The sequence below is a fragment of the Oculina patagonica genome, chromosome 5, assembly GCF_052425735.1.
Source record: "Oculina patagonica isolate OP01 chromosome 5, crgOcupat, whole genome shotgun sequence".
In the NCBI taxonomy this organism is placed as follows: Eukaryota; Metazoa; Cnidaria; class Anthozoa; order Scleractinia; family Oculinidae; genus Oculina; species Oculina patagonica.
In genome coordinates this window covers 33,483,737-33,511,320 of record NC_135762.1, presented here as the reverse complement: position 1 = coordinate 33,511,320, position 27,584 = coordinate 33,483,737, and the positions used below count along the sequence as shown (strand labels likewise).

The following is a 27,584-nucleotide window of genomic DNA, read 5'->3' as shown; positions in this document are numbered from 1 at the left end:
TATGAAATTTTATATATCTGAACTGCGGCAGAAAGATTCAACACATGAAAGATAATCGCAGTATGTACATTGTAGTTATTTGGCATTTTTTTCGTCCACATCTTAGCTGTGACTAAGATGTTACACCAACAAAATGTTTTCTTGTGCCAAAATGTTTTTCAGTCGCTGGAAATTCGCCTTTGCGGAGTGCGCGGTTATCGGCATTGATGTTGCTAAGTAAAATCATTTGTCAAATGACTTTTCCCGATAGCAAGAAGCCAGCTTGTATAGCGAAAGCTAGAAAACTTCCAGAAAACTGCACCAGGTGCGCGATAGTAATTGGCCAATTATTTGTCTTCTCAGCACCAGCTCCAAAGAAACGTGGTGCCTCTACTGAAAGTTCTGATTGCAGACTACTTGTGCAAAGGTCAAGTCAGGCAAAGTAAGTACATCTTTTGTTCAATATAGCCAAGAAATATTGATGATGGCACGATGTAGAGATTCTACCTTTGTTATCATGCCATTTGATGTGTGTAGTTGTTGTTTGAATGCGAGACTAGTTAGAAAGCCTGCATGCAAAGTGGAAACGATGCCAGTATATGCTTTAATTTTGTTTAATAACCAATGATCGTTTTAGATGCAGTGTTAAGCATTTGGCGGCCCAGCGAGGATGTCATGCATCTGTTGAGCGAAGGATCACGATTAAGGATTTATCACCTTACGGCATCTGGTGTCAGGTAACACCTTATTTTGTATCTTTCGCGCCAAATTTGTCAAAAATCCCCTTCACCTTTTATTTTTCTTTTATTTTTCTTTTTAAAAAAAAAATCAATTTGCTGCTCGTTACTTGTGAATGACATTCTTCCATGTCAATGGTATACCTTTTTTATTTTTATTTATTATGATTTTTTATGTGGAGTATTAATTTTCTTTTCTTTTCAGGAATCGACAAGGCGCCTCTGAACTACAGGCAAGTACAAATCAGAAAATGTTTAAATACAAGCCAGTAGTTCAAATCCACTGTAGATTCTCTTGAGTACATTTTCCCCTGTTGCACTTCCTAATGACTTATCTTTTGGATTGACGTTACTTGATGTCACAGTTTTTGTGTGGTTTTGCGGGCGTTGGATTTGCCGATTGACTGGTTTTTAATGCTGTATAAAACGGAGCCTGTACAGCTTTTTTTAGCCCTCTACCCTGCGTGCAACATGACATGGAGTAAGCTCCCATGAATATAAACTAAAGTACTGCCTGCCCTTTGAAGAATCAGCTTCCTGCTTAGTAAGGGAGCGTTTTCTACCTTCTGTTTGAAAGCCTGTTTACAGGATCCGATACTTCTACGTACCGTGATATTTGACTCCTCTGAGCCCTGTACAAATAGTGACTATTCTAGACTGAAATTTCGTATTCTTACAAAAGCTCTCTGCAACACGAACGACAAGATACGAAGAGCTACCAAGTAACCCGGATGTCAAAAGAATGGTTTACGTGCCTCGTCAGGTATGTGATAAGACTTTCTTAAGTTCTTCGACGCGCGGTTAATCGTCGCTTCGCGACGCTTTTCGGCTCGCTTCGCTCAGAAGGCGTCTTGGTGCAAGTCTAGTATGTGATTAGTTGAGCTTCAACACGAAGTTGAAATTTGTATGTTTAAGGGGACACAGTTTATTATTAAGTTAGTAATTATGCGGCACCCTTCACTTTAGATTTAAAGACCTGGCATTTCGAGCATCTGTCCCCCTTTAGAGCGATCTTTGGTACTCGTGGTAGGACAGGGTCGATTTATTATGGATAAATTTGGTAGCTACGAGTCGCCGGTAATATCAACAGCCTTCCCAGTTTGCAGTTTGCCCACTCTCTTTAGATACTTATTGCCGACGCATCAAACTTCATACGCAATCGTTTTTTAATAAACCACCAGACAGTTTGTGTGGATTCATTGTTAATTTATTCGACATTACTCCTTTTCTAGGCCTGTTCCTTTGATGAGTTGCGGTGTGGTTCGTTCCAGTCCTGTTCAGAAGTAGATGTTGTTGGCTTAGTGGTATTTTGCAGTCCTGTGTCTTCTTTCTCCAGCTCGAGGTAACGTCAGCATTCACTCTTATTTATCACAACGAAAACTGAAGAACCAAGATTTTACTTTGTCGTTGTATTTTGTGTTGATTAATTGAATGAAATGCTATTTGTTTTTATTTCCAGCGTTCAAAACGTTTATCTGTCAGACGAGGAGTGCAATTTAGTGGCAATAAAGTTCTGGGGAGGACTAAAGGTTTCCCCATTTTCCTTTTTTATTTCAGCGAAGCATACATTATTGATTAACCTCCTTATTTTCGTAAAGAATAAATTATTTTTTGTTTGACACAGGCGGTTGCCGTGGAAGACCTTGTCAAGCCTCGTAGTTTCATCTGCTGTAGTAACTTGACAGTTCGTGCAGATGACCGGCTCCATGTGTCCGTCCCTAACGTTCAGCGAGTTGTCCACGCTGACTCTAAAGCCTCGTGAGCCCCACCTACGGACTGCTTTGAACAATCTTCAGCAGAATATACCGGTATGTACGATAACGGTGATTAAGTGTCTGCCTAGATTCAACGAGCAACTTTATATTAGGAACAAATTTTGTGGTCTCGGCAACTTCCAAAGCCGTCGGCTGGGCTTTTTTATGGCGCAACAACAGAACTTGGATTGAAAAGACTGCCCGCCTATAGACAAACATTGAAATTTGCCTAAGAAATTAATCAATCGAACAGTCAATCAATCAATCAATCAATCAATCAATCAATCAACCAATCAATCAATCAATCAATCAATCAATCAATCAATAAGACAGTCAGTCAGTCAGTCAGTCAGTCAGTCAGTCAGGCAATCGTTCGATCGATCATCAATCAATAAATCAATCGTGATTTAGTCGTGACGGCTCATTTTTCCGCTTTTTGAACCTCCAAGTGGGTTTATTTATTTTTTCCATTTTCAGCTCGCAATAATAATCCAGTGAAAGTATCCAAGCAAAAACGTGCCATAGTTCTACATGCATTTCTTATCTCATTTGATTATTTGTAGGACTTAAATCTGTTCATGAGTAACATTCAGCAGACGCTGAATACCATTCTTCGCCCGAATCGAGCCTCTCCGTCACTGGACGTAAAAGTTAACACGGTCCGTATGTATGGACAATCTCCAGACGGAGTACAAAGCCATGATTCTACGCTGGGAAAGCGGTCTTCGAATGTCATGGATTCATTACACTCTAGTGGGAAAGTACGTATTAGCTTCAGGAAAATTTTAGACTGCTTTTTGTCTCCTGCTTTCCTTGTGACTGCTCTCCCAAAATCTCTTCCTTTTTTCCTCCGGCGGCCCTCAATTTAGGCGCCTTTTTTTTTTTTAAAACAAATATTTGTTTAAAAAAAAAAGAGAAAAAACAAAAAGGTTGGGTGGGGAAAAAAAAAAAGTTTTGGAGAATTTTGAACTGCTTAAGGTTAAACTTGGGTTTAACGTGATTTTGAGGCGCGTTTAGTTTAAACGACTGTTGAGTCCAAGAAAATTTATAAGAATATAAATTTGCATTTCACCCCCGAAACGTGTGAAATAAAGGAGAAATCCTTTAAAATTAGATTCGATATGCTGGTTGAAAGAGTTGATGAGCTTAAACCAAGCCAAAACGGTTTCTTTCTCATTACAACACGATAAAAAGTACTACCAAATCCCAATATTTCACGATGTTAGAGAGATATTTATTGTTTTTGTTTTTTTATATACTGTGTCTATTCCAGGAAAACAGCTCAACCTTTAACGGCCAAGACCACCGCTTAGTTGGACTCGCTCAATCAAAGCCATGTAGCGATCACGTGGTTCTCACACAGTCCAGTGTCTCCAGCTTGGAAGAACCCGCTCGTCAGGCCACGTCTAGTGCCAGTGCCCATCCGAAATCGAGGCCAACAAAACGAAAGTTATTAGACAGCATCGCTGAGCCACCGCCTCTATCTCCTCTCCCCAGTTCCATCCCGGCCAGTGTCAGAAGAGAATTTAAAAGACCACGACACGTTGGAAGGCCGGGAAATGTTCATCTTGAATAGTGAACCCGCAAACGTCGGGTAGTTTCAACGTCATACAGTGAAGTGATGAACACCACTCGTTTGCTGTCAATTAATTAAATAATTTCGTTGTATGTCAATTTGGCTACTCGCTTCTCCTTCCTCTTCCCCCCCCCGGTCGTGTTTTTAAAACCACGGACATCATCTTCACATTACTTGTGGATAATTTTATTTGCGTTCTCGTTCATTTCGTCTATACCTGGTTCTCTATATCGTCCCTCGTCTCTGTCCTTCGTGCTGCTCCTCCCTCGCTGCCGCGGCGGAGTCGGGCGTCTGCAGCCATTAGAACGCATTGATGTTGTTGTATTATATGACTCTTAATCAACTGAAAATTTATGTATAAATAAATCAAAAAAGATATAAATATAATAACTATCAGGAACGGATCTTTTTTACAAGAAGAGTAATTAGTAAGAGATATAAATTATTTAACAAAGCGAAAACATAAATTTATTACAGAGTATGCTATTTCTTGGTTGCTAGCCATGTTAAGAATACGATCTGTACCTTTAGGCTGCTGCATGACATGCCGCTTGCGTTGGCGAAGTTAGTTACAGTTTATACAGATGTATAATGATTGGTGATCGCTCTATTCTTAGTAAAGTAGGTCCTTGATGTTTACTCTTGGATGTAAATGCGAAAATATTGGAATTAAAGGCAAGAAAATTTGGTGCTTAGGCATCCTCGATGTTATTCAGTTGTAATTCATGTTCAGGACTGACAATATTAATTTTGGTTAGACGTTATTCCTTTGATAAAGCTATAGGGGAGGATGATCACAGGGTTGTCACAGGTCAGATAAAAAGGCCAGGAATTTTGTATTTCAAGATCAGGGGGGAAAGTAGGAATTTACTTTCGGATCAAGAAAATATGATTTTTTGTCAAAGTCGCTGTATTTTACTTAACTTGCTGCAAGTTTTGATAAAATGAATGTTGATGATAACGGGGCAAAAGAAATTAAATCAGAAGCTTAACAGGGTCCTTTCATTAGATCAGTCTCGGACTCGTTCCCAGTCCCTACTTATTTGTTCCTAAAGGTGATAAAAGACTGGGGCGGAATGAGGCGAAGGTTGCGGGGCAGGCTGTTCCAGTCAAAACCGTCTCGGGAGCGACTGGAAACGAGTCTGGATCAGTCTTAATAAAGACCAGTGAACTAATAAGAAAGATTAGAGATGACGAGGGCATTCAACGTCAAACATATCGCGAACAACCGGCGATATGACGACAAGTAGAATGTCATAATTTTTAGGGGAATAGGGAGTAAATTTTACCAGGAAAGATAAAACAATTAAATTCTTTAATTTAGCCAGTAAATGGTATGCTCATCTGCGGCAAGTATCGATGCTACACTCCGTTAGCCAATCAGAATGCGAGAATTCTGGAGCGAATAATCCGAAACAATTAAGTGTAAAACTTCCTTCACTTATGTTCAGGGTAGAAAAATATGATTTTCTGATTGTGGATTTTCAAGTTTTTGCAACTCACTAGTTCAGTATTCCTCACTAAACTCACCAAGGATAACTCACTGTATTATTAAAGCCCCGGCCAGTAAAGAGCCAGTCAAATGTTTACCTCAAATCAAACCAAGTCAACTTTATTTAACGATTGTAGCACATAATAGTTACAAAACTAGCAAACCTTTGGTCCTCCTACCAAAACAAAGCTAAATTAAAAGTTAGTAAAATCGTAACTTAGGTTTTTAATCTAATAAACAATTACTCGTTCCCAGTCCCTACTTATTTGTTCCTAAAGGTGATAAAAGACTGGGGCGGAATGAGGCGAAGGTTGCGGGGCAGGCTGTTCCAGTCAAAACCGTCTCGGGAGCGACTGGAAACGAGTCTGGATCAGTCTTAATAAAGACCAGTGAACTAATAAGAAAGATTAGAGATGACGAGGGCATTCAACGTCAAACATATCGCGAACAACCGGCGATATGACGACAAGTAGAATGTCATAATTTTTAGGGGAATAGGGAGTAAATTTTACCAGGAAAGATAAAACAATTAAATTCTTTAATTTAGCCAGTAAATGGTATGCTCATCTGCGGCAAGTATCGATGCTACACTCCGTTAGCCAATCAGAATGCGAGAATTCTGGAGCGAATAATCCGAAACAATTAAGTGTAAAACTTCCTTCACTTATGTTCAGGGTAGAAAAATATGATTTTCTGATTGTGGATTTTCAAGTTTTTGCAACTCACTAGTTCAGTATTCCTCACTAAACTCACCAAGGATAACTCACTGTATTATTAAAGCCCCGGCCAGTAAAGAGCCAGTCAAATGTTTACCTCAAATCAAACCAAGTCAACTTTATTTAACGATTGTAGCACATAATAGTTACAAAACTAGCAAACCTTTGGTCCTCCTACCAAAACAAAGCTAAATTAAAAGTTAGTAAAATCGTAACTTAGGTTTTTAATCTAATAAACAATTAGACTCGACCCGAGTTTTCCATGAGCGAATAGTCAACGAGTTGATTATCACTCATAGAAAACGATGGCGAGTAGTCTAATTGTTTTATTAGAAACTAAAGAATTGTAGTCCAAAACCTACAATTTTATGTACCTTTAAGCCAAAAATCAAGAAAAATTGACCATGTAAAGAGCAACGCGCGCGTGAATAATCTTTACGCTCGGCTTAAACAAAGTCAAGTATACAATTCAAGCATGGAATAGCTTGCCATGGCCGCTACATCAAACCACAGTACATTTGAATTAATTTTGTCTGGTTTGGGGCGGCGCATAATCCTCGATCAAACTGCAGTTTCCTAATGCTTTGCTCTTTCAAATGAGAGGCATACTTCATTGAGAGGCCTTTTGCGTCGCCTGGTGTTAAATGAACAGAAGATAATGACGATATTTCAATGCCATATAATTTGCACACTTTTTGACTTTTTTTTTATAAAAAAAAAAACTATTTGATATGCTACACCGCTAAGCCATTAGGTACAAAGTACTTTCAATTTCCTAATGCTTTGCTCTTTCAAATGAGAAGCAAACTTCAATGAGAAGCCTTCTGCGTCGCCTAGTGTTAAATGGACAGAAAATGACGACGATATTTCAATGCCAAACTATTTGATATGCTACACCGCTTAGCCATTAGGTACAAAGTACTTTCACTTGACGATGGGTTACTCTGATTGATAAAAGGCCTCGATGTTGATAATACAAATGTTGATTATCTCAAGCATACTTTTCGATATATCTTCACAATTTCATTGCAAATGTTCCCTACATTAAAGTTTACAGATTGCTGTGGGTACATTCTTATCCGCAGAGCCACCTGTTCCTCCTAGCCGGCAGAGCCTGCACATTACCCTGGGTGCCAGAGGTTCTTCTTGCGCGGTTTCCGGTGTCGGTCATGTCTCTAAGCACCGCGCGCGAGAAAAAAATCCTCTGGTACCCAGGGTAGGGACACATATTTGGTTGGATGGATCTATAACAAAGGGAATTTAAAATATGGCCAATCATATCAACCGTTTTAAAATACTTTGATTTGATTGGCTAGAATTAAAATTCTCTCTGTTAAAGATCTAGCCAATCAGATCATGTGTCCCCAGAGTCACTTGTGTCTCGTGCCCCAGCCAGTCAGCCGGCTCAGAGGGACAAACGGCTCTAGTGACGAGAATGGAACAAGCACTCAGCGCTTATTTGAAAATTCGTCCCCCGGAGGGGAGGGGGGTATTCAAACGAATTAAAATTTAAAACTCTATAGAATAGCTAGAAGATAACTAAATACCTATAATTATTGCATATCGGGTAAACAATAATCGAAGATCAAGAAAATTAAGTAAAGATAAAATATGTTTCATAATGGCATTACCTGCCTCATTAAATTCCTAAGAGTATTATCCTCTACTGTAATGTTTAAAACACCCTTTAGGGGAAAGGGACTGTTCATAATCTCTATTATGCTATGATGTTATACTAAGCAATCGCTACTTTAAACTTTATCATAATTATTTGTTTCACACCTTATTGTCGAAATGCAAGAAAGTTAACTTATTATAAATGACAATCGCGGAGAAGTGCGTGGCAATCCTCTGGAAGTCCCCTACTTTCCCTAATTCTAATTTCCCCCGCTTCTCGCTCCCAGTTTTCATCCGTTTCCTTTTTTTCTTTTTTTGCGCTTCTCGCTTAAAGATCTGATCTCGATGTAGGGACTACACGTACTGTAGTCTGTTAACGTGCTGTGGCCACCGTTAGGAAAGCAAGCAGTGGAAGGCCGTTCTTATACTCATATATACTTATTGTCTCTGAGAGCCGCGAAAGAAGATCTTTTTCAGCTATTTAACCCTTTCACGTCTACGGGGAAAATAGGGGAAACGGGAAAATCATTTCCGCCCCCTGTCAGTCTATGACCTGTCGTTAATAATAAACTTATGCCAACAAGCTTTATTTGCATGTCTACATAGGAATTGAGTAGTATTGCAAAAGCTACTTAAATTTAATTACTTATTATTTCATTAACTAAGATAACTATCCCGTTGAAGCCCTGAATTTTTTTCAGGCTTCTTTATTCCAATTGCTTAAAATTGGAAATTCACTGCGACGATCATTTATCACTCTCATATACATCCGCAGTTCATATATGAATCATTTCATATACATTACATCATAACTAGTAAAGTAGAAAATAATATAAACTAAAACAAAGTAAAAAAAATACAATAATTGTTCATTTTAATAATAGGTGGTGATCATTGTAACGAGTTTTATGCCATAAAATGGCATTAAAAACACAATTCACTTCACCTGAAATGACGTTTATATTATGTCAGCCAAAGCTGGAAGCTCGCACTTGACTAATTCATCATAGACTTCTCCCACACTTAGATAGCGGTGATTTCCCAAGGTAGCAAGAACAACGTCGGCTGGGTTAGTGACTCTCTTGTCGAGGAAGCGAATTTCGATTGGAGAAAAGCCTAGCTTCTCTGCAAGCAGTTTCCACTCTTCTCCAGCTAAAGAAAAAAGTTAAATTTATGCTGTTGTATCCCAAATGGAACAGCTTTTTCAAACGGACAAGAACGTATCACGTGGCGCATCCAATAAATATGGTATGCAATAAGTGATTCACATGACTATGGGATCAAAGTCAAAAACGGTCCTGAGTCCCAGAAAATTCTTTATCATGGAAGACCAACAAAAAGAATAAATGACTGAGACACATATAGCGATGGTTGTGAAGGTGGATTTTCACAAAACGTAAAGTTCAAGACATTACAGTAATTGTGAGGATGACTAGCTACATACATGGTTCGTACAACTTCAGACAAACAAAATTCAAGGACTTTTCAAGGACAAAAAATTGTTTTCAAGGACTGAGTTTTATTCACAAAATCAAAAGTCTCCAATTTCTCCGTCCTCTCTTTCATTTCTTAAACACTCAACTAAGTCATCTACAACTTTTAAATTGTTCAGGCTTGGTTAACGAGATCATCGTGATCGCATTTTATAACATTTTTAAAACGACAACATTCACTGGCTATTTGACGGCTATCATATACGTCTGAAGTGCAGAAACAAAGTACAGAAGTACAGAAACAAAGTACAGACACAGCAATACTTGATATTGTTCACAATGATTTATCACAGCAGAATGTTTCAGCATGTTTTTAGCGTTTCTAACTTTTTGTTCAGTTTGCCCTCAACGTCTTGCAGTTGAAGAGTCTTCTCTTTGGCTGCCTTTCTAAGGGAATTGGACTTGGTGATAAGAGTGAGCTTTCCAGTTTCTTGGCTTTGACACCCAAATCATCTGCTGACTGGACAAGTGTGTCTATGTCCAGTTCCATCCTTTTCTTCTTCTTTTTGAGCTCCTCAAAGCGCTTTCTCGGCGTTCGATGTCGATCACTTTGTTGTAAACACAACACACACCTTGTGCTTGTCGCCTTTAAATTCTTTAACCCAGCTGAACTTTTCATCACTTAACCATTTACGATTGAATACACATTTGACCATAGCTAATTTGAATTGCAAACGAAGGAATTCAAAACAACGCGAAATGTTTACTCACTATCGGCCATGTTGCCCCTTCCAACAAAACCACATGGTGGACAACCCCACATCAGAGGCCTGGTGCAAGCCCTGGTGCATGAAATTGAGGCAAAGATCTAAATCATGCTTCATGTAGGGGTTCGCGTTTTATACCGACATTTTCGCAAGTTATTTCTCATTTTAGAAGTCGTTTGTGAACAAATTTTTCTTACCAAAAGCATTTAATTTATCAGAAAAGAAATAGGGCGTGCAAGAAGTCCTAAATTTCAAGGACTTTTCAAGACCTAATGAAGAAATCAAGTACTTTTCAAGGACTTAACCAAATTCAAGGACTTTTCAAGACGACTGCTAAAATTCAAGACCTTTTCAAGATTGTACGAACCATGTACATAGCAAAACTCATGTTCTAAACTATCCAAGAACCAGTGCGGCTTTGGCCCCAAAATAACATGAAATACAAACACAAACTTCCCTTAGTCTGAAATGTGTGTGAACATAGCAATGTGGTGTTTAGGTATAAATACTACAAGTTATGGTGTATACAAAACGTTTCACAACGTTTGAAGCACAAGCACAGGGAATAAATATCACTTGATACACATAAAGATATAGCAAAGTACTTTGTGGGCAAAGGTTAAGGTTTTGCTAATTGTGAAATTTATGGCCCTAAAGGGTAATGTGTATTTTCCCTAGTGCAGTACTTTCCTACTTACCACTGAGGCTGAATGTTAAATCTTTTCTCTGGGGAAAAGGGATGCATCGAACATCAAGATCCTCATCCAGCAGAGGCCCTAGTTTACACACGAAAAAAAAAATTGAAATGACCGCACATGAAAAACTCCATTGCAAACGAAAGCTTACTATAAACGGTACTTGTATCTAAGATGATAAAAGTTACTCTACAAATCAGTAGTGTAAAAGGCTACTCTACAAATCAAAACAGCGTGAACTCTTTGGGAAGGCCAAGTTTTAAAATTTCCCAACTATATAACATCAAAAAGAAAATTTACTATTGTGAATGGCAATCAATCGGCTACTACGCTCAAAAGTGAGTAATTATAATTATATAATTACAGTTGGATTGGATTATTAACACACTGCAAATTTGTCTTACACAGCATGAAAACAAGAATTTACGTATTTTTTACCGCTTGCGTAAATATTCGTAAATATATGGCCTTTTCTTTACGGACAAGTTCGCATTCCGTAAAGATGCGTAAACGGCAGAGAACTCGTAAAGACTGCGTAAAGGATATTACATGTTCGTAAAGGATGAAGATCTAGATGGCTATAATTCAATCTAATTCACTACTTTCTATGAAAAGAAATACCGAAATAAGTGAAAAATCATCCGTTTTAAGTAGAATTAGAGTTATTTTGATCAGCTTCGCTGTTAACACTTTACGCGTCTTTAACATTATTTACGATTCTTTACGTACCGTTCTTTACGGACCTTTAACTTCCTTTACGCAGAGTCAACCTTTACGCGCCTTTTTTTTCTTTTTAGATTATTATAATCCAGTAATAGATTTAGGCACGGCAAAAAATTGGAAGGATTAGATTATTATTAATATTATAATCCGGATTAATATTAATCTCTATTATAATCCCGATAAAATTCCGTGAATGTTCGGATAACAGATATGTCTATTTGACTATCTGACAGATATGTACATGACAAACACACTGTAGACTTACAACACAGGACTGACAGGACATAAGTCACTAATCACATCCGTCACATGACGATCACTTTTGCATATGCTAAAGCTAGATTAGACGATGTTGTTGACCCTAGAAGTAAAAGAAAAGGATCAAGCGTCTCTGGGTCAGCGAATCCGTGCCGCGGGCATGTTCTTTTACAAAAAAAGAGACCTAACGACAGGGAATCGTTACCAGCCGCGAAGAAATAGCGACAAACCCAAACACACCAACTGTTTCTATGTTCGGAGTCGGTATATCACAATGGCAACTATGAACAAGAATTTCTCCCGTCTCTTGGCGCCTTTTGTTGATGAAAATATTATCTGTGAACTGACATGGTTAGCATATTGTATATGATGTCAAGTTCACGAAAAAACTATTTCAGCTGCTTCAAACAATAAAGTATGTTTACATCAAGCTTCGTATCTATTCCTAGCTTAGTGCTGGAAGATGAAAGTGGAGTAGGGGAGATTCCGGTCGACCTGCAAGGGCGCACAAAGTACGCGTAGGTCCAAGAATGCATAAGATATTGATAAGGTCGCCTAAGATCGTTAAATAATGTCAATCTTCGGAAGCTTTGGACTAGGATTGAGTTGTTGAGATTTATTATTAAGATTAATATTAATCGGATTAATATTAATCTTACATAAGATTAATATTAATCCTAATGGATTAAGGCACGGCTCAAACCTCAGTAATAGATTATAATAATCTATACCTGGATTATAATAATCTATTACTGGATTACAATAATCTATTACCGGATTATAATAATCATTAGGATTAATATTAATCCGATTAATATTAATCCGAGTTGTCCTGATTTTGAAAGTGACAATGATTCACAACTTGTTCAACGGTCCATTGCGAAGTCTTCTCTCCTGTCGTTGTTGAGCTTAGTTTATCGAAACCTTGTCCTAACATACAATACAAGCCTTTGGACAAGAAAAAGGTTGTGATGGAATGTGTGGTGGACGCGTACATCGTTCTATTCCTTAAGTAATTCTATGACTTCGAGTCGACAAGAATTGCTCGCGCGAAACAGCGAGGAACAATTCAACACAAAGTATGTTTAGGTGAGTAGGCATTCTCTTTTTATGTCTTAAGCGATGTATAGTTTCTTACCTTTTCTTTCTATTTCTTTACATGTTAGAGCTGAGCAATAATTTTTACTTATCATCATTGTTCGAATCCCCAGAAGTTCATGACACTCATTCAGTTTACGGTCGTTTCGAGACAAAGTCGTTTCGAGACAAGTCGTTTCAAGACAAGTCGAGGTCAATTCAAGACACATGTAAAGTCGATTCGAGACAAACTAAGAAAAGTTCAGTATGACTGTTTTTAATAGTTTGGTAATTTTTGTTATCTCTGTAAAATAAGCTTAAATATTTCGCGGAAGCGACTTGATCGATCGACGTAAATAAAATCTGCGCGGAGGCCATCTTGATATTTAAGTTGTAACATAGCTAGTTGTAACTCGGTAACTCTTGGTAACAGTCGTGGTGTGATTTGTGTTTCTTGATCGTAGGCAACATATTTTCTGAAGTTATAGAGGAAGTCTCAAAAATATATTGAGACAAACACTTTTGTAAATAAACATGACCAAAACTCGGTCTCGTTTGTGTGTTCGTTTTTTTTTTACAACGAAGGTTTATGTTCGCCCGAGCAAGTGTCTTCGAATGTCAGTCGTTTCGCCTACAAGTATTTTCGCCTACAGGTTGATTCGCCTACAGTGAAGTCGCCGCCTACACGACCTGAGTTGTTTCGCCTACACAAAAGTCGATTCGCCTACACTTTTTTTTTCTCAAATTTGAAGACTTCATCTTTAGTAGAGCGTATTTCTTAAGGTTGCGATCGGGGATTTTTATATACTCGCTGATCACGCGTAATGTTTGACTAGTATGGACTAGGGGAAGACACAAGGCCTGGGACTGAGAAAGGATGTTCTCGCATCGCGCATAACTTAGCGGTGCTACCTACGAAAATAATTTTTTTCATTAAGACATGAAACAAATGTGTTACTCTGATTGCTTTTAAAGTCGCAAGAACATCTTTTCAAGAGAATGCATGGGTGAACCGGTTTTACAATAAAGCTTACTACGTCTTCACACTTAAATAACTTTTTTATTTTAGTTCAGTGGCTCTTACTAGTTTTTGACAACAGTTCTAATCTTACTCTTTGTACTTAATTCAAACTAACTTTTGCTACAATTTCTTACGTGGCAAATGCTATTGATTGCTACTATTAAATAGATATTCCTAAGACCCTTATTGTTTCCTAATGGTTAAAAAATACAACTTTTAGTTCCGTAACTCTGGCTGACATAGTGCGCGATCCTAGGACTAAATTTAAGCGTTAAACAAATACTTTTGGTTTTTAATTGTTCTTAACCTAGCTTATTATTGACAAGATTTTTAAACTCTTTATTTAGGTATTCCTCTCTTCTATCTTTCGGAACATAGCAAGCTTTGTTGTAGGCGAATCGACTTTGGTGTAGGCGAAACAACTCAGGTTGTGTAGGCGAATCGACCTGTAGGCGAAAATACTTGTAGGCGAAACTACCGGATTCCGCGTCTTCGAAGGTTTGTTTGATCATTAATATAGGTTACCTTAATATATAGTATAGTATTTTGTATATCGAAAGGACTTCAAGTAATGGAGCTTGACTCGAATCGACTTTACATGTGTCTTGAATCGACTTGTCTCGAAACGACTTTGTCTCGAAACGACCGGATACCATTCACCCATTTACACATTAATCAAACTGAATTCTTTTGAAATCTTGCTTGATCATCAACCACCCGGCATAGTCAATTGATAAACAGATGGTTGATAACAATCAATGAAAATCAATGTTCAAAGAAACAAAATTATTGTGATTTCAATTGCTTTTGATTGCTAAAAGAAAATAATAAGGAGGGAATACAGATTAAAGCTGGGAGCTGGGTGGATAAGAATACATTGTTTGTTTGTTGCATGAATCTTAAGGTTTCCACACATGGGGACATGTCGCAGGGACACATCGCAGCAACATGTAGAAACGACAAAATCATGTGTTGTTTACACTGAGGGGAAGTGGAGCGGGACATGTAGCAACAACAAATATGTAATCGCTGATTACATATTTGGCTTGTGCAACACGATCTTTGAAGCTGTTTTGTCCCTGTGACATGTTGAACGGAATTCAACTCATTGAACTTCGTGCAACATGTCGCAGGGACAAACTGTTGCAGGAATTCCTGTTGCACATGCCAAAAATTATCAGCACACACAAGGGGATGTGTCACTATCACATGTCACATATCCCCACTACAGTTATTTGTGTGTACACATTTTGATTTAATTTTTTCTGCTCCATGTCCTCACTACATGTCCCCTCAGTGTGAACAACACATGAGTTTGTCACTGCTACATGTTGTTGCAACATGCCCCTGCATCTTGTCCTTGTGGAGACCTTTACCCTGAAAAGAATGAGTCAATCAGAAAATTGTGTGCATAATTAATGTCTGGGGCTGTGCAGAAATCTAGCCATGACCTTTCCTTTGCTAATACCCACCAATAGTAAATCGAATGGTAGCTACAATTATTTTATATCCCTGTAAAGCCTGAGTCACTGATTGATTTCGGTTACTATTGATTATCATCAAAAACATTTTTGCCCTTTTTGAGGTTAGACAAATTTACATGTACCCACACAAAAAAGATTGATCTAAGTAATGAAACAAGAAAAGGTTAAGTAAGAAATCAAAAAGTTCAGTGAGATCGAGAGTCATAAATTGACTGATTTGTGAATAATAAAAAATTCACTTCAATTCTGACTCTTACTCTCCCAGAGTGCATTGTTTTTGCATTTTGCATTCTTATTTCACACTTATTACACATGTGTCATGTAATCCAGTTTCTGATTAAAACTTTTTGTTACACACTAAAATCTTAAAGGACTCCTGTCAGCCACCCTTACAAGAATTTCGGTGTTATGTTTTATGTGGAGCGTGTCTAAACAAAACAGATAACGGTGAAACTGCTAAAGGTAAGTAAGCAAACTTCTAGTAATACAACTTACAGTATACACTGTATGTACAGCATTGCAATAAGATTTTGCTTCACAATACAGTTTTCATAATTTTGATGCCACTGAAAGTGGCAGAGGCTGGCTAGGGTCCTTTAATAAAAAAGCATACCACTTTGATTACAATGCAAACGTTAGCCAATGTTTTTCAAATTGTTTCCATGCGCCTTAAAAAAAATTGCTATTTATAGCCGAAGTTTGATTTCTATCCCCAAATTAAGGTTACATCTTTCGTTAAATGTTCAAAGACAATGTTTTCATGGGTAAAGTTGCCTACCACTAATTTCAGAACAGTTTAGACCAAAAATCTGCGAAACCCCCATGACATACCCTAGTCCCTTAAATGAATGGGGAAAGTTCTTATAATATAGCAATAGAGTTGATGTTAATAATTGTCTCACATAATCTAATCTGACACTGTGACTGAATTGTTATTTTTATTCCATTTTATTAATAGAAATTGGAAAGGCATCACTCTGCATACAATACAACATGTACATAATTGAAGGACATGATCACACCAAAAGAAAGACACTGCAGAGACTACATGAGTGGGAGGTCTCACTATCACAGCTCATGGTTTTGTCATTGCCCTTGCATGGCATTAGAATGTTTTTGTGGGTGTGCTGAAGTTAAACTTTTGCTTTTTGTAAGACTGGCCCTCTCCCATGGTAGGTGTCTCTCCCAAAATGAAGACCACTCGTCATGCAGAGTAAAGTTTCTATGAGTCGTGAGTCAAGGTGAATTTTACACAAAGTGGGTTATTGTCTATTAAACCATAGTTTCCCTTTATACAAGTTAGCTTAGATGCACTGTACGTGTACTTTGCTTATGGTTAGTTCTACGACCCGGATTTGATTGCGGTTAGTTGCACTTAAGTTTGCTTGTACATGTAGATAGTTCCGCTCTGGTTTACTTGCCGATAGTTTTATTCGGGTCTGCTTGCAGCTAGTTCCACTCTAGTTTGCTTGCAGTTACATGTAGCTTTCATTTATTAGTAAGGGCAACACTATTTTCAAATTTAACATTCGACTCATAATCGTTGACTCATTTGAATCACAGAATTTTTACTCTCCATGAGTGATCTTCATTATCGGTAAGGCAGACTAAAAAATTATGTGACATGTTACCATGCAGCTACCATGGGAGAGGGCCAGTCTTACAAAAGCAAAAGCTTAACTTTAGCACCCCCATGGAAACACTCTAATGCCATATGCAAGGGCAATGACAAAACCATGAGATGTTGATGGTGAGTCAGAGGCCTGCAACTGCTGGCCCACTTTGGGCCTGTAAGGAACATCACAACACAGTAGACACTAATGTGGACATGATTAGGAATTTCACCAAAAAAATCTTGTTTGTGCTTTTAACTTAGTTTCCCTTAACCATGCAATGCTGAAAATTCAGTGAAATTAATTACCTGTACAAAGCTTTAAATAAGTGGACACATCTCTAAGGAAATGTATTATTGCCAAAGGAAATGTATAATTGCTAATAAGATTTATACCATGCCATAGAAAATACAGCCAATCAGAATACAGGAAAGCCGTTGTATATTCGACGGTATTCAACCCAACCTTCCCATCGTGCGCTGCGATCTTATTCTCGATGAAATTTAGTGAGCGTATTTTCTATGGCATGGTATAAAATAGTTACACAACACTTTCTCGTGGTATACTATGGAATATCCCACTTGTCACTTGTAATTTCTTCGTATACACACTCGCCTAAAGGCTCGTGTGTATACCGAGAAAATACAAGTAACTCGTGGGATTTTCAAAGTATACCACTCGAAAGCGTTGCATAACTAGTATATATTTTACAGTACTGTAACAATAATTACTTTCTGTCACATACATGTAGGCACTTAAGCCAAACAACCTTGAACAGTGGACACAAAGAATGCAAACTTAGCTGGACAGTCAAGTTTTAAAAAACCTGTTATTGTTTCCAAGTATTTTAGTATAAATTCACTGTTATTTATAATCAGTGATAAGTTAAAAAAGAATGAAACCACGTGCATTGCAAAGTAAAAACTCATTCCTACATGACAGGCTAAACGTTCATTCTTGAAATAACAGACATGTATGTTTTGTTTGAGTTTTGACAATAAAATTAATTACAAGGTATTAAACATGTATTCCTGTTCTTGTTGGGGCTGGGTCAGTACTTGGGAGTCATATATACATGTGCGTAAATTATATCGCAGTTTACGGAAGCGTAAAATATCGTAAACGTCCTGAATAGGCTTTTTACGTTGCGCGCGTTGCGCGTTATGTAGATGTTGTCAGAAACCTGCATTTATAAAAGTCGGGTTACCAAAAAGCAAATATTGCCGAAGAATACAGAAAGATACTGTAATATATTTAGACTACTGTTACATAACCGGAAGTTGTGTTAAGCTATTGCACCATATGTACCCAGGATGCTTAGCGAATAAAGTGTTGTGTTGTTCAGCCATATTGAAGCTGTGTTGTTTACTTGTTTGGAAGCTATCTTTATTGATATGCTACATTTTGGCGACGAGGATCTTACACTCTACATGCACTAAGACGCATGAGAAACCCTACGAAGCCTTGATTTTCTCTGTGTGAGGAAAAAGTGTGTTTTTGACAGTAGTCGGCTGGCTAAAGTTTTCGAGTCGTTCAACACGTGCAACCTATCGGAATGGCGGCAAATGTACTATTCGGTCGTGTTGGCGAATTTGTTCAAGAGAGAGAGACTTTTCGCTCATATGTTGAAAGAATGGAGATGTTTTTCTTAGCGAATAACATCCGAGAAGAAACAGGCGAGGGAAACGAGGATGCCAATCTCGCCGTAAGAGAAAGGAAACGTGCTATTTTTCTGACTGAGATTGGACCTGAAGCATATTCTACCCTGAGCAATCTGTTGGTGCCAGCAAAACCAAGAGACACTCCTTTTGCTGATATTGTTAAGGCACTTGAGAAGCATTACAATCCAGCGCCATTAGAGATTGCGGAGAGTTTTCATTTCGGCACACGCCACCAGAAACCAGGTGAGCCCATCAGTGACTTTATTGTGGCATTGAAGAAGCTATCAATTCATTGCAACTATGGAGAGTTTTTAAATCGAGCTCTGAGAGACCGTTTTGTGTGCGGATTGAACAATCCCAAAATCCAGAATAAGCTGTTGAATACCGAAGATCTTACCTTCGAGAAAGCTTGCCAGATAGCAAAGTCAATGGAGATGGCAGAGAAGAATACCCAAGAATTCCGCCCTGTCAGTGCAAGTGTTGACAGCGAAGGCATTGTGAATAAACTGGAAACTGTGAACAAACTGGAGACTGTAAACACTAATGAACCTTCATGTTATCGATGTGGTGGTAAGCATGCTGCACCAAAGTGTAAGTTTAAGTCAGCAACATGCTATAAATGTAGGAAAATCGGTCACATTGCATCGGTGTGCCAAAGTAAAAATGTAGATCAGTCTAGTAAGGGTAAAGGTAATGTTCATACTCTGTTAGAACCACGCAAAGAGTGTGGTGACGATGATGAGTTGGGTATATATTCCTTGTACTCAGTTGGTACAGATAATCCTACCAACAAAGGTTATACTGTAGAAACAACCATTAATGGTTCACCATGTGCAATGGAGGTAGATACTGCTGCCGATTACTCAATAATGAGTAAGAGTATGTATACTCAGAAATTCAGTAACTACCCACTTTATCCATCAAAAGTTGAATTGAAAACCTATACGGGTGAAACCCTTGCAGTGTGTGGGGAGATGCAATGTGATGTCGTGTACAAGGGCCAAAAGTATACACTGCCCATGGTTGTAGCTAACTATGACAATAAGCCTACTTTACTGGGTCGAAATTGGCTCAAACATGTGAAGCTTGAGTGGGGTGAAATATTCAGTGTAACAAGTTGTGAATCAACTAGTGCCAAAAGGCAAATTGATGATCTTTTAGCTAAACATAGTGAGTTATTTGAAGAGAGCTATGAGGGTATGAAAGGGTTGGAAGCACACATCACTATGAAAGATGGTGCAAAGCCCATATTTATCAAACCACGAAGGGTCCCCTATGCACTGAAAGAAGAAGTAGAAAAGGAGTTGGATAAACTTGAGAAGCATGGGGTGATAGTAAAAACTGAAAGATCAAACTGGGCAAGCCCAATAGTAGTTGTACCAAAAGCTGACAAGTCAGTGAGAATTTGTGGGGACTACAAAGTAACCATCAACTCAGCTGTAGAAGATGAACAATATCCCCTCCCTACCCAACAAGACTTGTACGCTGCCCTCTCAGGATCCAAAGTTTTCAGCAAACTTGATTTGTCGCATGCATATGCGCAGTTAAGTGTTGATAACGAAAGCCTTGAGTACCTAACTATAAGCACTCACAAAGGACTCTATTCCTACACCAAATTACCCTATGGGGTTAAATCAGCGCCTAAGATTTTCCAAGCTAAAATGGATATGATTTTGCAAGGGGTAGAAAAATGTGTTTGTAAGCAGGATGACATTCTTATTGGTGGTGTCAGTTGGCAAGAAAATATCAAAATCCTAGCTGAGGTCCTGGAAAGGCTGCACAAATATAACATTCATTTGAAATTGCCAAAGTGCGAATTCCTGAAGACAGAAGTTGTCTACTTAGGCCTGAAATTAGATGCTGAAGGCCTACATCCAGTTGAAGAGAAGGTGGATGCTGTAAAGAAAGCACCAGTACCACAGAATGTAAGCGAGCTAAGATCCTTTTTGGGTATGGTCCAATACTACCACCCATTTCTACCTGATTTAGCAACTACACTAGCACCATTACATGAGCTCCTAAAAAAAGGTGTCCAGTGGGTATGGACAAAAGAGTGTCAGCAAGCATACGAAGCTTGTAAACAAAGTCTCACCAGCGATGCACTTTTGGTGCATTATGATGGGAACCGTGAACTAAGACTTGCATGTGATGCGTCCAGTTATGGACTCGGAGCTGTCATCAGCCATGTGATGGACGACGGCCAGGAAAGGCCAATTGCCTATGCGTCTCGGACACTGAGTTCAAGTGAAAAGAACTATGCACAAATTGAGCGCGAAGCGTTGTCAATTGTTTTTGGTGTAAAAAAATTTCATCAGTTCTTATACGGGCGTAAATTTACTTTGATTACTGATCACAAACCATTGTTGGCAATTCTCAGTCCAAAATCTGCTATCCCAACACTAGCGGCAGCACGGATGCAGAGGTGGGCCCTAGTACTCTCAGCATATGACTATGAGATTGAGTACAAAAGATCTGAAGACCACGCTAATTGTGATGCACTTTCAAGGTTACCACATGGGAATTCCACTGTAGGAAGTGAGAGTGCAATTTATAGTGTGAGTGCAATTGATGATGATTTTCCAGTAACGGCAGAGGATATAGGAAAGGCAACACTTGTGGACCCTGTTCTGAGTAAAGTACATCAATTTGTGATGTCAGGTTGGCCAGAGAGTTGTCCTGATGAGACCCTGAAACCATATCATAACCGAAGGAATGAGTTGTCCTGTGAACAGGATTGTGTTCTTTGGGGTTCTAGGGTCGTTATTCCACCGATCTTTAGAACCAAGATGTTGGGGCAGCTACACTGGGAGCACCCTGGTATATGTAGTATGAAAGCAATTGCTCGTACGTGTATGTGGTGGCCAAAAATGGATCAGGAAATTGAGGAAGAAGTGAGAGTTTGCACAGTATGCCAAAATGTTAGAAATGCCCCACCTAGTGCACCCCTGATCCCATGGAAGTGGCCAACCAGACCATTCCAGAGGATTCATATTGACTTCTGTCAAAAGGGTAATGATTACTTTCTTGTTGTAATTGATAGCCACTCTAAGTGGATTGAGGTGCAACATATGACCTCTACAACTACTGAACGGACTGTCAATGAACTCCGTCTCATTTTTGCTACTCATGGCCTACCCGAAGAAGTGGTATCTGACAACGGACCACAATTTACATCCACTGAATTTTCTGAGTTCATGCGCAAAAATGGTATCAAGCACACCTTAGTTCCACCCTATCACCCTCAATCCAATGGGGCAGCAGAGAGGTCCGTGAGAGTCGTTAAGGATGCATTGGTCAAACAAGTGCTTGAGGGTAAAAAGGGAATGTCTATGAAACATAGACTTGCAAATTTTCTATTCAGGTACCGCACTACCCCTCATAGTACAACCGGGGTTACCCCTGCTGAGTTGATGGTGAAGCGTCGCCTAAGAACAAGGTTAAGTTTAATTAAGCCTAATCTAGCACAGGTCGTTGAAGATAAACAGGAGAAACAGAAAATGTACAAGGATCTGAAATGTAAGCGGGATAGGCCATTCACAAGAAATGACAGGGTGCGCGTACGAAACACAAGGGCTAATTCTAAGACGGATAAGTGGATTCCTGGCACTGTAATTAAAGTTTGTGGACCTAGAACGTATGTAGTTAGGACAGGACACAAAACCAGATATGTCCACACTGATCATATGATAAAGGCACATGATAATGTACCAGATGATGTGAGTGAACCAGAGGTCATGATGCCTGAGTCAAGTGATCAGATTGCTACTGATGATAGTGTTAGTATTTCCGAGCCAGGTGTAACTTCCTCTGAAACTGAGGATCCTATTGCATCTTCAACAGTTGAAAGTAGCACGCCACTAGTTTTGCGAAGATCTCAGAGGGTTAGAAAACCAGTTATTAAACTTGACTTGTAGCAGTAGATTATGCCTTAAGTAGAAGTACATTGCTAGTTCTTTTTAGGGGGAAGCAGTGTAATATATTTAGACTACTGTTACATAACCGGAAGTTGTGTTAGGCTATTGCACCATATGTACCCAGGATGCTTAGCGAATAAAGTGTTGTGTTGTTCAGCCATATTGAAGCTGTGTTGTTTACTTGTTTGGAAGCTATCTTTATTGATATGCTACAGATACAAAGCCGTCAATGGGCTTTTAAATACTGCTCATTTACGAAAGTTTAACAATGCGTAAAGATCGACTTTCGATCGCCTTACAGTAGCCGTAAAATTTCGTTAACAATCTCTTTACGATTTTTACAACACGCGTAAAGATACGTTTCGAGTCTCACTACGCACTCTTTATGCACTATGGTTTTTAATGCGTATAGACGTTCTTTACGAAAGTGTAAAGAGGTTCGTATAGATTCGTAAAGAGGATCTTAACGCTTTCTAGACGGCACGTTTACGGGATCGTAAATTTAAGATTTCATCTGTGTTAGTAATTGTAGCAAGGCAACATTTTTCGTAAAGAAATATAAAAAGCTACTGTTCTGGTGAAAGAAATTGATTTTTGCGATTCATTCAAAATTAAACGTAAAGATTTTTCATAGCCAATGCACCGTAGTTTACCGTATTGGTAATAGCTTCTTGACATGAAATCTGGATCGTGCAAAATTCAAGTTTTACTGATTTCTAGTTTTCTGTTTATCGTTGTCATGGCAATATCCGTTTCCTTAAAAAAAGATGCACCTTGCTGAATTTCAAATTAAGAGCAACAACTGGTGTAATTTTCATATCAATTCGATGAGAGAAGGACGGCTGAAAAACTGATTGATAAGTTTGGTATCGGCCCAAAAACTGCTGTATTGACTTAAACCTAGTCATATGTAAGCACAGAAGCTGCTTACCAATGGAACAAAATTGAAAGAAATAGGGTTTCAACAGTTTTTTAGGTGCTCCAGTTATAGTTTAGCTTGAACAAGGTGAATGACCATGATCACGAGTATTATTTACGGATCTGAACCACACAGCAATCTCAAAAACGGTAAATGATCGTCGTGTAGGAATTGGTGATTGAATACTGTTTGTGAGGTTGTGGTCGTACCCATGGAGTACAAAAGAGGGACTATAAACAGAACGGGTTATCCATGGGAAAATTGCTCTTGTCATTTCATAGTATTTTGTCAAACTTACCAGTTGTGCCAGCAGGTGTGATCTCTCTCAAGTGCTTGACCACATCAAGCCTGTCTTCAGTTTTAGCTGCTTTAGCAACACAGCGGATCATTTGTGCGGTCTCAAGATCTGGTTCAGCCAGTGATACTAGATCCAAATCCATACATTCTTGTAGTCGAACTACAACATCCTTTGCATCGCACTGACATGATTGAATGGACTCTACCACAGGACTGGGGAGGGCAAGCGTTCTGACGGTCAGCTGTTTTGAACGATAAAGAAAATGAATTTCAAAACAAGAACATTTCACTAGCTGGGAACAGGAAGCACATACAGTAGTACTATTAACCACTTCATTCACTTTAAAGAAGAACTAAAGAAATTGACAGATAACAAACAACAGAAAACTGTCGGTTTGAAACATTGTTCTTCACCCTACGATTATTCACCGTGAAATGGCATCATTTCCAACGTTAACGCTTTTATATAGACTACCTACAAATCAACACAAATCACGCATAGATTCAATGTGCAACTAAAACAACAATTTTTTGAGTCTAATGCTTGCGTGCGCTTTGCGCATGCGCATTAGACTCTTTGTTATATGAAAAAAGCTGTTAGCAATCCCAAGGGAATGGTTCGGGATCGATAATCGTTCGCTATAATGTAGAAAACAATGATCAGCTGCAAGAACGGACTCCGTACGAACACGCACGATTAGTTTCAATTAAAAACAGCCAATTAGCGACACGTGTTCCCACGCATAATTAAAAGTTCTTTCTCAAGTCACGATTATTCAACACTTGAACAGGACGTAATAATTTTCCAGTTAAGACATTTGTAAGCTTTTTGTGAAAATAAATCTTCGTTTTCAGTTCAGTTAAGAACTTGTGTTTTCGTCTTGCTTAAAAAGCAAGACGTCTTTGAGAAAAAATATTTCGACGGCGACTCGCGTTTATTTACACAATGCGACCAAATATTTATTTTGTTTTAAAAAATAGAAAACTTTACCTCGTATTTTGTATTTCGAATTTTGACCAATTTTTTCTTTACAGTGCAAACAAAAACCTTCAAAAATAAAAGATGTACATGGATAAATGTAAATCAAGTTACGCGACTAAATCAAAATGCGTTTGTTTGGCCGCTTTGCAGTATTACACTGTCCCGGCCTTTGTCATACACTGAAATCGAATTTCATGCTTTTACGACTCTCAGAGATCTTAAGTTCTTCTTACAGCTAGAAAAATCATAAAATGGTTACATTGATATGGAAGTGATGATTCGCGAAATTTGTACATCATGATAAACAGTCTTCGCTCCTGTGTATGGTAGCTCGATAATAATTGCCTAGTTTCCAGCGTTCAAAAGGTCATCATTATATTGACGTGAGCATTTACACCACACACATGAGAGTTACCGGTTGTGGCACAACTTGCAAAAAAAACCGCTCGGGCTCGCCTGGCTCGCTGGCTCGCCAGTCTCGCCTCGCTATTTTTTGCAAGTTGTGTCCACAACCGGTAACTCTCATGTGTGTGGGGGTCGCAATGCCAAAACTCTCATGTGTGTGGGGCCCGCAAGGCCAGCCCTTTTGTGTGAAAGGAGGAAAATGTGAGTGGCTTTCACATTCCTAACTTCCTGAAGCAGATTCGCCGGACCCGACAGTGTACCAATCGTTGTATGGCGCCATTGTATTAAATTACAACCAACCTTTAATTGCTGTGCCAGAAACAATTCCTATTGAACAAATGCTCTTATTGAGTAAACGAAGATGGGAAGAGGGAGAACTGGAGAAATTAACTTGTCTGTAAAGAAAAACTTGAAAAGATCTCGTGGAAAAGCTTTTACAACATACAAAAAAACTAAGGAAAATGAAAAACAAATAACAATCTTTTTAACAGACGAGCTGATTGAAAAATTAAAAAAATTAGACAGCAGTGTTGTCGCAAACGTTTTAACAAGCTAAACAAAGCTTGCACGCTCCGGTGAGTGCATAAATTAAGTTTTCCGCGTATTGCTGCCTCGATGTTGTTGATCTTTTTCAGGCTTTTTTTTTTCTTGCAATAAAGATTCTTTGGTATTCTATCTGTCGTTTCTCTTGTGGAGTAACTGTTTGTGTTGCCACTTCTTCCAAAAATTGATAAACTCGAGGATTGTGAAGTAAAACACGTTCTGTTGGCGTTTGGCTCGTCATTCTTTATGATATCCAGGTGTTAGCTTGATTTATATACAGAGTAAAGAAAATGACATCATTAAGCTATTTTTAGTGACAATGACTCACAATTGGCCGTCACGTGCATTAAATCAAAAGAACAATAGTTGTGCACGTGTAAAACAATAGATTTTACATTCCTGAGTGCTTAGAACTCAGATTTTAAGCACACAGGAATGAAAACAACTTACAAAAGTCTAAAAATATCATTCGGGTAATACCCCGACTTTGTACGCCCACGCACGCAAACACAAAAAAAATTTGCATGCCGCTGTGGGTCACGCAATTTCTCGCTGTTCGCTTCAACTTAATTGTATTTTTTGACACTCAGATTTAATCCTTTCGACTCGGCTGAAAGTGACTTTAAGTGCGCTGTAACATTTTATTTTGCCTCGTTCAGGCAATTAACAACATCGCGGGTTATGTCTCGAACATTTTTTTGCAACTCGAACGACAATGCTTCCATCACAAAGTAAACAACAAGATGAGCGCAGACAATCATTCTTTCATTAAATGAAAAAATGTTCTATTGGACTGAAATTTTATTTCGAAATGTCGGTGGTGCTTTCGAGAAGTTTTTTTTTCATTTTTTGTCTTTCTGCTTTCATGATCTCTTGTCGTATTTTTTCGATGTCTGGCTGTGAATTTGTTTGTTTGTGTGCAAAGCTTGAACGTAAAGTCTCTTTAAGTTGACGATATTTCTGCATTTCTCGTAAGATCAGTTGAAACTCTTTGTCAGAAACAAGATTATCATTCAGAGCTTGTGAGACAGAGCTGTTTATCGAGTCATGTTTTGCAACAGCCAGAGCGAGGATTCTTGAGTGCTTATTAACTTTACGTTCAAGCTTTTTGTTGATAACTGACAGGCCAGTGGAAGCTGCGCCAGATATACCTGCTACTGCTGCAACAGGCACGCCGATAACAATTCCAACACCAGTAAGTGAAGTTGCAACAGCTCCAGAAGACAGAGCTGCCGTCACGGCGCCAAGACAGACCACGGAATAGTGAATAACTTTCCGGACTTTTTTATATTTTTTTAACACAAGCCTGTAATGCTCAGCTTCAGCGGATATTTCTTTTTCAATTTTACTTATTTCAGTCAGCCGAAAATTCTCGGCATTTGTTGGGAGGCTTGGATAAAGTTGTGTTTCTTCGCGATCACCATAAGCAGGGGCACTCGGGAGAACATTAGCAGATGACATGGTCTCGTATACATAAAAGTTATTTTTGTATTTAATTTAATTCAATTCCAACTCATATGTAAGATTTGAGCCGTTAAAATCGAATGGCTTTCCATTCTCATCTCTAATCGAAAGAGTCAGAGATGATACATTTTCTTCAGCAGAAACGTCGCGCAAGACGTTAAAATGTGTATTTTGGTAATAAACTTTTTCATACGGTTTTCCACGTATGTCAAAAAACGCTAAAAGGCTTGATGGCTTACCATTTAGCAAGCTTTGTTGCTTGTCGATAAGGTCACAGTTGATGAAGTAATTTTTAGGATTTGAAACATTATTTACCTCAATTGTTTCAAAATATTCCTTTTCAATACTTGCGTAATTCTCAAACCCAGGCAAATTAAAGAACTTAATAAGACTTCCATTCAGTCCAAAAGTTTTTAAATTGGGCTCTTTTGCTTTTATTATCAATGAACGACCTGCA

General features: G+C 38.5%; 2 protein-coding genes across 2 annotated transcripts in view; one reads left to right on the top strand and one right to left on the bottom strand.

Moving 5' to 3' along the window:
* Positions 1-4,142, top strand: part of LOC144655159 (uncharacterized) — a 32,943-nt gene extending 28,801 nt beyond the window's left edge. Inside the window, 10 exon segments of the mRNA XM_078515370.1 lie at positions 343-421; positions 617-716; positions 922-949; positions 1,399-1,479; positions 1,949-2,058; positions 2,176-2,245; positions 2,341-2,418; positions 2,420-2,524; positions 3,034-3,231; positions 3,744-4,142. Of these exon segments, the coding sequence (XP_078371496.1) occupies positions 343-421; positions 617-716; positions 922-949; positions 1,399-1,479; positions 1,949-2,058; positions 2,176-2,245; positions 2,341-2,418; positions 2,420-2,524; positions 3,034-3,231; positions 3,744-4,046 (1,152 nt within the window). The 3' untranslated portion in view covers positions 4,047-4,142.
* Positions 4,143-8,706: 4,564 nt separating this feature from the next.
* The window catches only part of LOC144655158 (uncharacterized), a 40,362-nt gene continuing 21,484 nt past the window's right edge, over positions 8,707-27,584 (bottom strand). Inside the window, exons 4-6 of the mRNA XM_078515369.1 lie at positions 23,735-23,975; positions 10,770-10,847; positions 8,707-9,023 (exon numbers count right to left, since the gene is read on the bottom strand). Of these exons, the coding sequence (XP_078371495.1) occupies positions 8,830-9,023; positions 10,770-10,847; positions 23,735-23,975 (513 nt within the window). The 3' untranslated portion in view covers positions 8,707-8,829. The remainder of the gene's footprint in view (positions 9,024-10,769; positions 10,848-23,734; positions 23,976-27,584) is intronic.